We start from the raw sequence: 17,506 nt of genomic DNA on the forward strand, positions 1-17,506 counted from the left end.
GGTAATTCCACCATTTCTTACTATTGTTCTTATAGTAAAAGAGCCATTATTAGCCACCTCTAAATATCACTACAACTCTATCCTTTAGTCACTATCACAATGCTATGTTGTCTTAGTTACCTCCAATCATATTTGTTACACTACAAGGGATTAGGCCCCTAGACAACCATATTGATACAGTTCTTGAATTGGAAAAAACTTGTGACCACATGTGTAGTTGTGATTACTAGTGTGACAAAAGACCCATGACGAAAATCACAATTATTTTACAAGACATAAGCACAACCTTTTACACATTTGTAAATGCAATTCATATATGATTTTCATGGCAATTTAAATGGTTATTTGAACAAGATATGCCTACGATTTTCATGCAATTACAAACATGCTCTATGTAGTTTTTCTTTTAAAAACTAGGGAGTTGCTAGTTACAAACATGTGGCTCCAAGCAGAGTTCTACAACCAACAAATTTGTGTTTTTTTCTCTGCTTCTTCTTGCATTTTCATTGGGCATTAATTCTACAAATGGAATACACATATCAAGTGTCACTAAATTGATTGCTTATTATGCATTCTCTATTTAATAAATTTATGTCAATAAATTAATGACTCACTTTTCTTTAAGTGTTGATGATGATCTAGCATGGCCATGAGACCATTTAGAGACCAATATTCCTAGAGCATCACTTAATGGGGTGATCAGAGCACTGTGATGGGGATATTTGGTACAAGCAGTACAAGTTATGAAGGGGGAAAGAAGTGTCTGCCAAGTGTAAGAGTGTACACAAGAACCAAGGAGTTACACATAAATGAAGATGGATTGAGTTCTAAGAAGAGGAAGTGCATTAGCATTATGTATATGTATTTATGTGTGCATCTGGGGACGCCTGGGAACATTTACTTGTGTGTAATGAGCATTGCATTCATTTGGGCTCATCCTCTCCCTTACAAGTCAAGGTTTAAGGTATTTTCTTTCATTAAGAAAGACGAGAGAACTAATTCTCCCACATAGAAAGACAAGAGACGTGATCCTCTCGAAGTGAGGAGAGAAATGATTTTCTCTTTCTAAGGTCTAAAATGGCACAAGCTTTTGTGTGGAATTCAATCTTAAGATTCAAGGCAATCTAATGAACTCTCCTTATCTATGGCTCAAGGTGGTTGCATGGACCACAAGTTAAGAGTACACTTTAAAAACAACGAGATCTACAACTTTTGTGTTGGACGTTTTTTCATCCGAGCAATGCACAGAGAGATATCTCAAAATTGGTGCTATAGAGTAGGTCCAAGAATAGCCACATCTTGCATGAAGATCAACCTTTCCAATCTTGGCACTCAAGTCTCTCTCCAAGAAGAGAAGCTCTTGAAAGCCTATAAAAGAGGAGGTTCTCCTTGGGTATGGGGGAGGTGAAGAAAGCATCACTTTTCATGCATCCAAGAGGAGAAGAGAAGGAGCAAGTGCTGTGAAAGCCCTGCTAAAAACAAGTTCCAAGAGGAGGAGAGAAGGTGCAAATGCTGCGAAAGCCCTATTGAAATCAAGTTCATTTCTGCCCTGCTGAAATCAAGTTCCAAGAGGAGGAGAGAAGGTGTAAGTGCTGCGGAAGCTCTACTAAAATCAAGTTCCAAGAGGAGATCCCTACACATATTGTGTAGGAGAGAAGGTGCAAGTGCTCCAAGAGGAGATCCCTACGCATATTGTGTAGGAGAGAAGGAGAGACTCAAGAAAGATCAAAAGATGCCAAATTCCAAGTTGTGCAAGTGTTAGCCGGTTGTATACCGTGCAAGGAACCGTGATCTTGTTTCCAAGATCTACAAGTAAGAACTGCTTTATGTGTAAGGGAGGAGCTTGCTCCTTGTCAATAATATAACTCCACAAGGGGGGGGGGGGGACTGGCCCATCTTCAAGTCCCTAGTGTGTTGTCAATCTCTCTCTATCTCTCTCTCTACATCTTTATTTTCTCTCATATGTTCTCTCTCTGTGCCAACATAATATTTACCATATATCTTTTAGGTATATAAGAAATTCGAGAGTGTATCTCGGATCTTATAACATCAAGAAAAGACTACACACAGTAACTAGATTAAGGCATATAAATATACACAATAGAAATGACCAAAAGTGGCTTATATTATATATATATATATATATATATATATATATATATATATATATATATATATATATATATATATATGATTTTGAAGCCATCGATTATAACTTGTAATATCTAACATACTACTATGTACATCAAAGTTCATATGTCCTCTGAAGGGCTATCACAAGTAGTCCCTCATTCTTCATCATTGTCTTCATTTCCCTCCTCATCGTTGTGCTCTTTGCTCTTTATATCGCCCCCTTCTCTACTCCTTCCCTCTCAAGATGTCTCATTGCGTTCTTGCCCCTATCGACATAAAGTTCAAGCTTAAAATAACTAGGAACTTTCAATGCATTTGACAAAAGAAACAACTTAGCAATTTATTCATACATTCCATTGTCACTCTATGATGATGCCTTGCTACCACAAGTGTGTCTATGTATTAGGCCTATTATGACAATGCTTATAAGCTGTCTTGTAGCTAGCAGGGGGAGTCAACTAATAATACTCAAGTGAAAATTGAAAACACAATGAGCATCAAATGCAATCAATGACAAATAATCACATATAAAAATTGGAAAAGAAATGCTTACTCTCGTGTACAGACGCCTCTTGATCCAAAATGAGACAAATCAAATCACTCCATTTGTATTCATTGTGCCTTTCTTTGTTGTGGGTTGAACACCCCATGCTCCACCCTACTTTGAGCTTCTATCCACTCTTGACCATGTGTAGCAGTTAGCATTGGCTTAGGATGCAAGCCTTACTCTAACCTCACCTTATTTACCACTTGTCTTTGTTTGACCATGACCCTCTTGTTAGAAATTGCATTTCTAATGATTTCTCAAGCTCGATTGTACACAAACCTTAGATGCAAGGGATTAGGGAACTATTCATACACAATAGCAATGGTTGCATGGAGAGCATTAGGGTCCTATCTTTTGAAGGTTAAAAAGCAGTACTGGTAGTGTGCACCCACTACAACACGCAAGTAGCTCATGATCTCCTTTCCCATAGGATATTGGAGGACCCCACTCTTAGGATTTAGTTGGCAGTATATATCTCGATGGGGTGTTTCCTTCCTCCCTCTCTTTATGTTGCTAGGATTTGATCGGTCACTCTCCATGCTACCATCGAGGGGCTCCAATCTCCACCACAGAAACCTCTACCAAAACAACTTCTATCTTGGTGCTTATGCCCATGGATGATACTACTAACATCTCATAGGATGGCTCATGTGATGAAGATTATGGAGCATTTGCACCTTGAAAGTGCAAATCTAGTACTATTAGAGCAATTAGGGACTGTATGACTGTTTCCAATTGTTTGAGAATGTTAAGGTGTGATCGTGTACTCATATAGCTCGAATTATGTAGGGGGATGCCCAAAGAAGGCATCTACCCATTCTATCTCTCTCTCTCTCATCCTCAAGGTTGAGATCTTGAGATGATGACCCCCACCACCTCAAAAATTGCATTAAGATGAACAAAAATATATATTAAAAAATTGTATAATAGGTGTAGTGTATAACATTACATATTAATACACATAGGCTTCTACATATGCATACATATGCCCATACGTATACGCATACACATAGACATATGAATACATATATGTATAGGCACATGCCTATGCATTTTGTATGTCTGTACATATACATAGCATAACACAGTATATACATATGTGTACATATGCATATATGCATAAACATACAAATACATATACATATAGACATGTTTATACATGTAGGCATATATATAGCTATGTATATACATGTGCTTATATCTATATGTAGCATACATAGTTTATGCATATGCATATGTACTCATATGTATACATATGCTTATGCATATGCATATGCATACCCATAGGTATACGTATACACATAAACATACTAATATGTATATGTATAGGTACATGTATGGGTATAGGTGCATGTGTAGCCTATGTGTATGTGTGTGTCTATACAGATATGTAGCATAACACAATACAAAGTGATTAATGGTATAACATGACATACCAATATTCATATGTTTATGCATATGCATACATATACCCATATGTGTACAGATCCAAATAGATATGTGTACACATATATGTATAGGTACATGTATATGTATAGATGCTTGTGTGGCCTATGTGTATGCATGTGCATACACATATAAGACAAACTATGTACCCTAAACACATGAGAAATCAACAAACTAGATAAGCCAAACATCCAATATGTGCGGTAAAACACGTGTTTAAAATCACGTTACAAAACAAAAAATGCCTTGAATAGTAGATGCATTTACTAGCCAATTGATAGTCTCATTCACCAAGCCCAAAGCGTGTTTATGTATATGGAAAAAATTGTGTTTTGTCTATGTAAAAACAACCTAATCCGCACCAACAAACCCAATTCAACATGCATTGTAATCATGTCAAGGGAAATGGGAATACCTATAATAATAACCACATTTACAAGGTCCCTAATAATCACATTAAGCAAAGCTATGTGTGTTTATAGCAACAACAAAGAGCGCGCTCATTCTACACAAAAATAACACAAACCCTTTGTGGTCATGAAGCCATTTCCATATGTGCATACAATAAGAAACAAAAAATTGACATAGCAAAAATAAGAAACTCCAACTGACTCATAGGCTTGAAGCGATACCTCTTCAAAGGCTCACAAAGAAACTCCAATTAACTCATAGGCTTGAAGCGATACCTCTTCAAAGGCTCACAAAGAAACTCCAATTGACTCATAGGCTTGAAGTGATACCTCTTCAAAGGCTCATAAAGATCTCTCTCTCTCTCTCTCTCTCTCTCTCTCTCTCTCTCTCTCTCTCTCTCTCTCTCTCTCTCTCTCTCTCTCTCTCTCTCTCTCTCTCTCTCTCTCTCTCTCTCTCTCTCTCTCTGTGCAACTCTTTTTGCTTGTGTTCTATGTTTTTGTCCAATAAGGGGAACGCTAAAACTAACACGATTGCTATTTTTAACACACAAGCATGTGTACACTATTACTATGTGTTTATTTTCACAAATTTGTTGAGTCTTTTTTTGCATTTTGAAATATGTTTTTCATGACATTTATCGAGTGAAATATTCTACATTTTTACACACGAGTTTACACAATAAAATGAACACACCCACTTTTTTGTTGTGTTTGGCTTGTCATCTCTGCTTCAAATTTTTTTGTAGTGTTAATAGTAATAATTTCCTTAACTTTAGGGTTCCTGCCTATTACTTAAACTCCAAATTGTCTAAAAGCCTAGTTTTCTTCACAAAAAGTCGAGGCTAATGAAAAAATGGATAGGTTATTCTTTGAAAATAGGTCACGCAAAAGTATTCACAAGTCCTTATTTAGTCCAACAAGAAGGATAAATAGGTCCCTTCACATGAAAGATATGGTCAATTCTCAAGGCTTCGTTTGTCTTTTGAAATGAGAGATTTCTGAATTTTGAAGGTGATGGGGCCTCAAGCCCTTTTGAAGGTGTTCGATAAGATCAAAGGTACCAAAAAGGAACCTCATGTTGAACATGATCAATTACAAGTAGTTCAGAAACTTGTGTTCCAAGGTTGAAGAAAAATGTCAAGAGGCCCCTCAATTGAATTGTACAATTTTTATTTTTATTTTCATTTTGTTTGGTGGTGAAGTCTTTGGGATGTTTGGACCCTTTCTGCAAACTTGTCTACCAAAGTAAAGATCAACTTTTCATGGCCTTGTTTTATGAAAACTTGTCTGGCGATGAGCTTCTCGATGTCGTGTGGAATGTGGCGTAGTGAAAGGTTGCAGCACCACAATTTATAGTGCTTGCGAGAAGAGGGGATTCACGTCGACCTCTACCTACAATGATTTTGCAACAATATGATGATGATGAAAGAGCTGGTCCCAAGTTCCTAATTCTTAGGATTGGGGGGGGGGGGGGGGGGGCCTTCACAACTTGATGGCATGCATGATTATGGGGGGAAGAGGGCAAATACAATTGGGAATTTGGGTGAGTGGGTGCCCATAAAATAATTGAAGGAAAGATATCATGACTAGATAGACTCTATGATATGTGCGTTTCATTGGACTTTTTTCTTATGTGTGAGGCTGCGAGAATATGGAACCAAAGCAATAAGACAAGATAGTGTGGTGTAGGATGGAGATATAAATAGGGGGGGATGGGGGCAGCCATGCTACGTGGCCAAAGCCATGAGGAACATGAGATGCTCACGGGTTGCGTGTAAGCTTCTATAACGCCCACACGCCGTCTTGGACAAGCAACCGCAGAACAGAATGTGTGTTGTAAAGGGGCTCGGAATATGTGTATATATTCAGCATACCAGAGAATAGTCAGAATTCTGAATACGGGGTGGTATATATATTTTGTGCTTTTTTTGGGTAATTTAATTGCGTTTTATCCACTCGACATGTCCACGTGAAGGGGCGGCTCGAAACAACGATAGCGGGAGGTTGTCCACGTAGGCGCGGGTGGCGGGCCCGGGAGAGTGCGACCTGGAGGCTGGATGGAGGAGGCTTGTTGCGTCATCGGTGACGTGGCATCGGGGTTCTGGATCATTGGGGGTGGGGGAGGGCCCCACGGAGAGAGCATTGGTTGCCGTGGCGTGATCCTCTCTCTCTCTCTCTCTCTCTCTCCCCCCTTACCCCCCCCCCCTCACACACACACATGTCACACATACACACACACACTCTCTCTCTCTCTCTCCCTCTGGTCTTCTGTTTTTGTATATACACGTATGATTGCAGGGCCGTGGGCCTCCCCCCCTCTTGGGAAGGTCAATGACAGACCCTACCCCCTCCTTGATTAATGTGTCTATATACAAAATATAAGATAGTGCCGATAATTTGATGATGCAATCAGCATCACGCCACCAGATTCTTCCACCCGCCTTCCGTGGTATCCGTGAAACCTGCAGCCCCACACCCTCTCCGGCCTACCCCCCCCTTAGAGCATGTTTCCACCCCAGGTTGTATACGTAAAACGACTTAGAGCCTGGTCATACCTAAGGTTAGTAGGGAGAGTGGAATACAAGTCCTCCCACTAACCTCGTGGTCACCCCCTCCCCCCCCCCCCCCCCCCTGGGACTGAGGGTGAGTACCGCCTTATTAATTGTCACCTTAGCCTGCTAGCATCCCCTCAAAACAGGGTTCTTGCTCAGTGCTAGCAAGGTTAACCTCTTTCATATGCTCTGTTGGGTTCCCCATAGACCCCTTTTTGTCAAGCTAATGAGCAGAACCAATGTGATTTTAGCTACTTCCTTTTTTTTTAAAAAAATTTCAAGCAAGACAACTAAGGAAACCCTGTTGCTATTGTGACTACCTTACAAGTTGAGCACCTCCATAGCCCTTTTGCCCTGTTGTTGCCTTCTTGGGGCAGCTCGACTCTTACAAGATTGGCCTTCCTAATTACACCATAACTTGTTTGTCTAAGATCAGCAAAATCTAAAGGATTAACAACTTTAACTAGCCTACTGACTATACATCTCTCTTTGAAACATTCAACACACAAGTAAAGTTCACTTACACCATGTCATCATGGTATATGGTGTTAACTACATCCAGATGGCCCCACAAAACTTGTCCTCTACTCATTGTAAGGACTCTTCCTGATCCCCTTGAGATCATTGAGATGTCAAGCAAAATGCTTGCCTATATATCTCTATTGAGAGTAAGAGAAGAAAAGAGCAAAATGTGGAGTAAGAGTTCTCTATTCTAAAGGACCAAGTTGAGGGACCTTTAGAATGGAGGATGTTCCGAATGTATCATGTAAAGCCTTTAAATATTTACAAGTACCTAAAGGATTGATTAGAATAATGAGAGTTTTTCAACTGCTCTCTTACTTGCAAACATTAATGTACATAAAATGATGAAGAAAGAATAACCTCTAAGAAATGTGCAAGCTGTACATTTTTTAAACCTCAACAAAATTAGGCTTTACAACTTATAAGAAAGGCTCTCTCTTCTCTTCCACTTTTCCCCTATGATAGGAATACAGGAGCTTTTATTTCCAAAACTTTATTTCCTACGTCTTTCTATGGTCCCTTAATTATTGAAAGCCCTCTTTGGTGGGCACTTTTGCATTGAGTCTTGAAAGGCCTCTTTAGTAGGCACTTTTGATTATTCTAAGGTTTTGTAGGACTCAATCTTGGCCACATGCAAAACTTTTTCATAATGCAAAAGTCAAATTTGCACATTGATTCTCACCCTAGAACAAGAGGTTAAATGCATATAATACTACATCCATGAATAAGCTCAAGTATTGTGCTACTCCTAGGGTAGCTTGGAACATCTTCCTTATTTTGTCCCTTAAAGCTTCTTATGAGGGCACCCTTGCAATACTCGTTCTTTTGCATGAGGTTCCTACACCAAATGTTCACTTGAGTGAGTAAGAATCATCACGCCATCCTTTGTATGTAATGATTGTATGAGCAGTTTATAATGGAGAATCATACTTGAATCAACAACTGAGTTCATTTATCAATCAAAGTTTTAGTGTTTCAGCTACAATTGTCACAAACCATTGGCCGATGCCTATTACATGAGCCTATTATAGGACAAATTAAAGAGGTTAAAACTGCTCATTAAGGTAATGGTTTCAAATAATTTATAGTTTTATGATTTAGGGTAATCTATTCAAAGCAAGAACTCAAAAATGTGTTGTATGGGCATGAAAAAGAGTTATTGTCAAGCTTTCTAGAAGAGCACTCCTTTTGAGCAAGAAGTTTAGCATGCATCCTTTTCATGGTCTTCCAATATTGCAAAGATACCATGACTTTTGATTATTCACACAACTCAATAAGTGCAGATGCTTGATTGATCTACACTAGATACTTAACAAAAAGTCCTTTGATTGAACGAGTGTTGGATGGTTGGTAGAAAAAATTACTAGAGTAAGTTATGTAGACTTTAAATCCTTTTTAAATACGGTCAATCTTCTTTTGTTGCATAAGCTAATTGGGTCCCCTTTGTTCCTAATGTGGGCTACATGATTCTTGCCTCCTCTCGAAGGGAGGAGTACATTGATTGGAAAATTTTCATGTTTTCCCCTTTTATCTCCAAAACATTACTTATGTGTGTCTAATGTCTGTTTTGATTTATTGTACATGGTAAACAAAACCTACATCCTCCTACCTAGAAATTCCAACTTCAAATAGAGTAGTCATCAAATTCTTGCAAGAATGACACCATTATCGCGAAGCTTCTAAATTTCAACTTGCACTAAAATCTCTCATTAGCAAATAGCCTCTGAAAGATTTCAATTCCTAAAACTTTATGAGAAGTGAACCATGTTGTCCATGTTTTTAGAAGGTGTGATTTTTGTGATGTTGAAAAGTTCTTGAAATGACCCTTTAGATATAACGTTGGAGAAAGGCAAACCTAACTTACATGCATGGTTTGGTGTCGTGCCTCCTTAACTATGAAGTATATCCCAAGTGCATGGATTTTTTTGTAGTAATCATTAGTGATGTTTTTATAGGGTAAGTTTGGTGAAAAAGATTTTTGACTACAATATCACAAGCATTGGAATGTGCTAATTTTTTGATGGTTTGGCTAGGCCTCGGGTAAGTTACTCATGAATATATATGTGTGCGTCACATGGATTCAAAATAAGGTAGTTTTTAAATGCCATTTGTATACACTTTTTACATACAAAAGGGTGTAATATAAAGGGGCTATTTAGAGATTGAATAGAAAAGGGTTATGTTTTATTCACGAAAAATTCACAGATAAGGATATTTATAAGTAGACCTTGAACGCACGTGATGTAGAGGATATACATATAGTAACTTCCTCGACGGTTAGGCACCAAATTAGTATGTTGAAAAGACATATAAATTTATGACCATGGTAGGTGAGTATCAATTTGAAGACCGCATAGTTTGACCTCCACCATGGTAGTTTTATCATAGGTCAAGCTATAGGCTAATTTCACAATTGGGTATTAATGTATAACCTTTGTCCAACATTCTCATTTGCCTCTTCTGTTTGTTACACTGTTGCTTAGCAATTGGTTTTTGAGAACATGGGCAACTTGCTTGCTCTAATTTTCATGTATGTATATATGTTTATTGCATTCTTCCAATATTTCTTAGTGTTAAGCTTAGGAAGGTGGCACATGGGCCTAATCCCCAAGTGTTTATGTGCACCTTGCCTCTTAGGTTGTTGGACTTATAGAATGCCAAGACCCTTGATGGTTGCTATGGTTGAAATATGGGGTGTGAAACAAATCTTCAAGTGGTTATGTGTTCCTCTCCATGGAGGTTGTTGTTCGAACATGAGACCACCACCTCTTGATGGTTGTTACATGGAAAGAATTGTGGCCCAAGGTTGAGTTCTCAAGAAAGTCCAACAAGAGCTTTTGGAGGCATGATAGTGGGGCAAGTTAGGTGGTCTTCTATTATAAACCACAAAGGCATAAAGAGAGAGGAGAATGGGTGACTTAGAAAGAGCTTGAGTGACTTGGAAACAACTAAGAGTCGTGTCACACCAATGCTACGTGGGACAATATCGTTGTAATAACCAACAAGGTCTTTTGTGCTAGTCTCCTTTGATTGGTCGGCCATAGGTTAGTGACAAGCTATTGTTATTTCTGATTTGCTAGAGCTCCAAAAGGTTTGATAAAAAGGTGGCTTCTTCGCCACTGTTAATAGTGGTTGTTAGGGTTTTGGTGAGAGACCCCTAGTCCCCCGACTTGTTGTGGAAGGGGGTATAAGCTGCCCTTGGATTCAACATAACCCAAAGGAGGGTGGTGGGGAGGCCAAAGAAGGTGCCAGGGGGGGTGTACGTGTACGAGTATGCTCTCTCTCTCTCTCTCTCTCTCTCTCTCTCTCTCTCTCTCTCTCTCTCTCTCTCTAGGTCAGCTTGCGCGGTTGCGGCCGGTAGTCCAGTCTTAATCAGAGCAAGTCTGGCCGCTAGCGGCGATGCTTACAAAGACTTAGCACTCCTCTCTCTCTCTCTCTCTCTCTCTATCAGGAGTTAGGAGGAGATCACCTCGCATGCGAGACTTTGTTTTCGGCAAAATCAAATCAATCATCACACGCACAGCCGTCTTCATGTGTCCCTCTTCCCCCCCTGCTCTTGTCAATGCAACATAGCCTCTCCCTCTCTCTCTCTCTGTGTACAGTCTGATAATCAATATCCTTCATCCCATTGTAATTATGGCCCGTGGCTTCCTTGTCAGTAACATAGACAATGCAGACATGGAACGCATTGCCCCCCCCTGGCTCGGCCCCCTCCTCAAGACTGATTTCTTCATGCCCTGCTCCTCCCACGCAGACTCCACCAAGAGTGAATGCAACCAGTATTGCCTCGACTGCACAGGCCCTGCACTCTGCCCTTCTTGCCTCATCCATCACAAAGACCACCACGTTGTGCAGGTAATTAAGTTATCACCTCAGACTAATTCAATGCTGCCTCATGGGTGACAATTCACACACAATTAGGCGGCTTCTGCATTCTTCATGTAGCGCTTGAGCATGTTTCATTGCCGATTCGACGCTGCCTCATTCAGTTCCTCGATTAGGGAATAATTCACACAATTGGGTAGCTTCTGCATTGATCGTACTGTAGCTCTTGAGCATGATCCTTTCCAAATTCAATGCTGCCTCATTGAGCCCATCAGTTGGGTAATAATTCACACAACTGGCTTGTGGCTTTCTGCATCAATCATCTAGCGCTTTAGCATTATTCGTTATTACCCAACTGACTTGTGGCTTTCTGCATTAATCATCTAGCGCTTTAGCATGATTCCTTATTACCCAACTGACTTGGTGGCTTTCTGCATTAATCATCTAGCGCTTTAGCATGATTCGTTCCCAATTCAATGCTGCCTCTCATCATTATAATTCACATAACTAAAAGTGGCTTCTGCATTAATCATGTAGCTCTTGAGCATGATCGTTGATTGCCCTTGCAGCACTTCACACATTGCTGGCCCTTAATCAGCTCTTGCATCATTCATTAGTCTCCCCTAAATTAGTACACACAATTAGGTAGCTTCTACATTCAATTAGCTGTCGAGAATGAATGATTCCGTTACAGTAATCCACACATTGCTCGCCCTGAATCAGCTAGACTTACATATAGGCACCTGGTGAAGCACAGTTGATTCCCTTACTACAGGTATATGTTGACAGTTTTCTTTCTCCTCCTCTTGTTCTTTGATGGCTTCCCAGATAAGAAGGTCATCATACCATGATGTGATCAGGGTCTCGGAAATTCAAAAGGTCTTGGACATCAATGGCATCCAGACCTACATCATCAACAGTGCCCGCGTGGTTTTCATCAATGGCAGGCCACAGTTGAGGCAAGGGAAAGGAGTCACCAACAATTGTGAAATATGCGATCGCAGCCTCCTTGATACATTCCGGTTTTGCTCTCTGGGTTGCAAGGTGAGCAGCTAGATACAGCAGATGTCTTTATTGGTAGAGGTACTGCATTGATTAGGTGAATTGAGAACTAGGGTAATTGTAGTTCAGGTCCCAATGTTAAGAACTATCTAGTTAAGAGATGTGATCACTGCCAACTGCATTACTGTTATCCCTTTGTCTGGCCAATGTGGTCTTAATTAATGTAGGGTTTTGTATGTAGCCATGGGTAGCGCTTGTCCTTTATCTAATCACATTTTTCATACTCAGTCCAATAACCACCTAGTACACTGCAGGGCTATGTGTTTTGATGATCTTTTGACATCTCGGCGTGGTGACTAATGGCACGTAGTATATTCTTGTCAAGTTTCAGCTTGCAGGAATTCGAAGATACCATCCAGAGATGACATTTTTACTGCCACCCAAAGCTCAAGCAGGTGGTATAGAACCTGCTGCCAACCCATCAATGAGGAGTACTACTTCTGATTCGGAGGAGTCCTCATTGATCAAGAGGCCAAGATCCATCAGGTCAAAGGATCATCACATGAGCCCAACAATGCTGGAGGATACAATGATGTTTGTCATGGATGAATACACCAGCACTGCGATGTCGTCGCACAAGATCATCAAGTGCGCAACCGGAGCTACCAAGTCTGTTCTGGGCAACATGGACAAGATGCCCCTACACATCAAGGATTATACCTCCTTAGTGGATGACTACACCGTCCTCAAGCCCAACAAATTGAGCAAGCTGAACATAGTGAATGCAGTCATAAGCAACAACATGAACCAGCATTGTTATAATACATCTAGTCATGATATCTCCCCTCCCACCCCTCCACCTTCAAGCCAAAGAAGCCTGCACAGAAGGAAAGGGGTTCCACACAGAGCACCCATGGGGATATAGGACGAGGAATTATCAGGGAAACAACATTAAGACCTGGTACTACAGATCATGGAAAAAAAATGATTATTATCAATCCTTTCTGTCTGTCATCATGTTATACGCATATACATATGATCAACAACCCAATATTGGTGAAGAAGCGCCTTCAAAACGTGGCTTTGGAAGCTTGATTGCATGAAAGCCCGGAAGAAGACTGGAAAGTTTATATATGAGACAGAGACTTGTGACTGTGTATAGTCTATACCAGCATCATCAAGTCAACAAACCCATGGGGCAGTCCTTGGCTGGTATGCTGAGCATAATGCCTATAATCTACATACAGTGTATGATCATCACGATTATAATTGTACAGGGATAAATTAGTCATGTAGCTGGAGAGCCTCATCTCCAATTGGTACATATTGTTGCCCTGTAATATATACCATGTACATATGTATGCATGCGCCCACATTGTTTTGATTCTTATCATCACAATCATCGGAGCCGATTAGTGCTAATTAAGTGCCACTTAATGTACACATTCGCAAATTAATCAAAGGGTTATGCTGCTGGCACTTTAGAAATTGGGTCCACAATTGCCTTACAAAAGTGTTCCTAGAGATGCGCAATTTTTGTGTAGATGTGCTCCCGGCTTTTTATACCTTAGAAATCTCTCGCGTTTGAGAAAACATACTTACATTTGATAAGTTTTCAATTACTGGAGAAATGGCCAAACATATTGAAACATCATAAAATTTGGAGAACTGGCCAATACATTAACACTTGATAAAACCTAAGAAAGCTCCCTTATATATAACTAAAGATGACAAGCCCTAACCTTATGTCATGATGATAAAATAGGGAATGGCCCTATATAGTGTGAAGGTTCATGTGCTCAAACCCCACCTTTTTACTTGCCTTTCTACAAGCAATACCACTTAAATTAGCAATTCAACTTGATTCCACAACCACAACCACAACCACAACCACACCCACACCCATTCTTACTTGAATGTACCCGTAACCAGGGGGGGCACCTAATAACCTTGTCAACCAACTCTACCCTTGGTCTATTTAAGCAATCCAACTTGGTTCGATTGTCACAACCACCTCCATTCATTGGGATTTTTTATGTGAAATGATATTGTACTTTGCTTCACTATCTAGTGCTTACAGCTTATCATCAAGGGGGGCACCTACTAACCTTGTTAATCGACTCAACTCTTGGTCTATTTTAAATGTCCACCTTAGTGACCAGCTAGGGAGAGTTACAACAAAGGCCCTACTATGTCAACTTTTTCCAAAGGTGCATCACTATTGCCCATGAGAATGAAACCTTGGTCTTCGTTTAAATTTTTTTGAAAGCTCAAATAGAAATTCAAAACTATGTCACAATTTCATTCATTAACTTCTCAATGTACACTTAATGAAAAAATGGGTTGGCCCAAGCCTCCTCCCTCATTGGGCTCTTTTTTGTGTCGTCATCTTGTCACACCACGACTGCCCATGTATTCAACAGCCCTTCACCTCCATGTGTGGAGCAAGGGATGAGATTGGGGCTCTTAGGATTAGGGTTCTTAGGGTTGGAATTCTTTGGATTAGGGTTGGGATGGAGAGGGGGATGTGAACCTAAGCTGCCCATTTGTGGGTGAGCTGTGAGAGCTTCCTCTTGCTTTTGCTTATTCATCAACAAATGCAGCACCTTGAAGCTTGGTAGTTGCACTACCTTATTGAGGAAAGGGTTCTTCCTAAGTGGTTGCTTGGTCCTTCCAATGCAAAAAATATTGAGAAGCTTTGTTTACATAGAGTCAAAACCTAAAATATAGTAAAAATTTTAACCTTTTATGACATCCAAAACACATCATAAATAACAAGTCTTAATCTGTGTTATTGTTGTTGATAACAGTGTAATCCAACATGAACCTTCCCACATTGTTGCTGATGCCATACTAATCCAATAGGAGATTGCCATTATTGATGGTGTTTGCTTGGTTCTAGCCATCTAGGCAACACCAACAACAATCTCTATTTTTTTCTAGCACTCAAAGATAGCATAGCTCATCGCTCCCAATTGTAGAGTGTGGGTTACCATCATTAATGTTGTAAAAGGTTGTACAGTGGATGAATCACGTTCCGTGTATCAGTTGAACATTGCAAGTCCTCTAGGGTGTAGGTTCTCATAAATCGTTGTGTGGAGCACGAGGAAGCAATGGCCATTCATGCTCATTGTATAAGCATGGGATAAGGTAGTGATATATGTGCAATACAAGTGAAATGAGCCAATGCTTGCTCGTTCACCTTGTACCACATGTGTATCACTTGCTTGCCCCTCACCTACATCATCACCCTAAAAAGCCATTGTTTGATTGTGCTTTTCACAACAATGTCCAAGTCTATGCCTTGCTATTAACATATCTTGAACTTTTTTGAAACTATTAATGTCTTCACTTTTTGATTTAGCTTCCATCTAGCCCAAGCCACCATTTTTTGGTATGCACAATTTTTTAATACATCTAAATTTGATAAAACTTGAGGAAGATCTTTTATATATAAGTAAGCATGACAAGCCTAACCCTATGTCACAACGATAAAGTAGGAAAGGGTCATATATAATGTGAAGTTTTGTGTGCTCAAAACACCACCCTTTTACTTACCTTTCTACAAGTAATATTGCATAAATTAGCAATTCAACTTAGTTATCAAGGAACATGTAAGATACCACGTGAGTTCAAAAGAAAGGGTATTTTATTTAGTAAAATTTACACGATTATATTTACATAAGGGACTTTTAAATAACCAAATGTTAAAAAATCCATAAGTTTAGTACAACCACACCATTCATTAAATTTTTAACTTGGGCTTATGACGTGCCATCAACAAGGGGTGCCTAGTAACCTTGTTAATCAACTCAACTCTTTCACCTTCATGCGAACTTTTGATACTTGAAGTCACAACTTAGGAGCAACAAAGACAAGGTTTACATGGTATGCAACCCTACTTAGAGGTGTGGACACGCAGTGTTGAACAATGATATCTTTCAAAAGACTATCTCTAGTATGTGCTAGGGTTCTTAATAACATGTTGGCATCTACAATGTCTTTGGAATTCTAGCAAGTGTGTCTATGGGTAAGAAACTCAAAAGTGATTATCACATTTTCTAATGATAGCTTTCATCTTGGTCATCTCCAAATGTGACATTGCTCAAGAGTGACGATTGTAGATGGCAATGATCTCAAGAACTTGATGGCTTTTGCAAATATTTGCACACGTGTTTCTCAAGGTTTATATTTTCATGGGTGTTTCTCAAGGTTTAGCATGCCAAGTCACATTTCATGGGTGCAATGTAACATAGTTTGATGTCTTTGAAATATTAAACTGCATACATAACATGCATTGTCCTTAAATGCATCCCAATGCCATTGAGAAATCAACTTGCTTAGGGGATGGACTTCATTAGTCTCACCTAAGGAAACAATCAAGAGAAATCTAGTGTCACCATAAAATACTAGGAAATGGCTTTGGAGCCCCACCCCATAAAGGGTAAGGAGGATGAGAGAACAAGCTAATCCAACCTTCCCAACACAAAGTTTGAGAGCATATAAGGCCCTAAAAGAGAAGTACTCTTTTCTATACAAATGTTCACAAGTATTGTTAAATTCAAGCTGAAGTGAAATTTATTTATATTCTTAATAGAAAAGGTTATTGAGGAGGATTTCCTAAACATCGATTATAAGATAAGTAGGGGAATGAACATGTGGAACACCAAACCAAGTATGTTCAAAGTGAGGTTAACATTAGCAAAGGCTTCCAAATGGTACAAGATGTCAATAGACACATTACTACTAGAAGAGATGTCTATTGAAATACTCCAACTACCTATGTAGAAATTATGATCAAGGAGAGAAGGTTGGTGAACCATGACATCAAAGGAGGGGGGGTTTCTTTACCAATAAATAATGAAATTTCTAGAGACAAAGAAGTTAAAGTTGAGTGCTACACTTGTTGACTAGTTGAACCATGTGGCGAGTCAAATAAGCTACATGAATCGATTTCATTAAACAATGTGTTAAGGTAAAGCCATAATTTGAGAGATGTGAAGGTAAAGATATTCGTAAGCTTTGCTTTCCTTTGCCTTGATGTGGCAATAGTTTCATACCTTTGAAGA

General features: G+C 39.5%; 1 protein-coding gene across 2 annotated transcripts; it reads left to right on the forward strand.

Moving 5' to 3' along the window:
• The first annotated feature begins 11,008 nt into the window (after window positions 1–11,008).
• On the forward strand, window positions 11,009–13,798 carry LOC148013808 (protein RGF1 INDUCIBLE TRANSCRIPTION FACTOR 1-like). Of its 2 annotated transcripts, none has more exons than XM_087667717.1 (3): window positions 11,009–11,465; window positions 12,264–12,479; window positions 12,823–13,798. In XM_087667717.1, the coding sequence occupies exons 1-3, from the start codon at window positions 11,247–11,249 to the stop codon at window positions 13,360–13,362; spliced, it is 975 nt and encodes a 324-aa protein (XP_087523843.1). In that variant the 5' UTR covers window positions 11,009–11,246; the 3' UTR covers window positions 13,363–13,798. The 2 variants fall into 2 exon arrangements, with proteins under 2 accessions (XP_087523843.1, XP_087523844.1); XM_087667718.1 differs by having other exon boundaries at window positions 11,023–11,465; window positions 12,829–13,798.
• Window positions 13,799–17,506: the final 3,708 nt, after the last annotated feature.

The sequence above is a fragment of the Lygodium microphyllum genome, chromosome 26 (assembly GCF_053477565.2).
Source record: "Lygodium microphyllum isolate KBCC chromosome 26, Lygodium_microphyllum_v1.1.10, whole genome shotgun sequence".
Classification (NCBI taxonomy): Eukaryota; Viridiplantae; Streptophyta; class Polypodiopsida; order Schizaeales; family Lygodiaceae; genus Lygodium; species Lygodium microphyllum.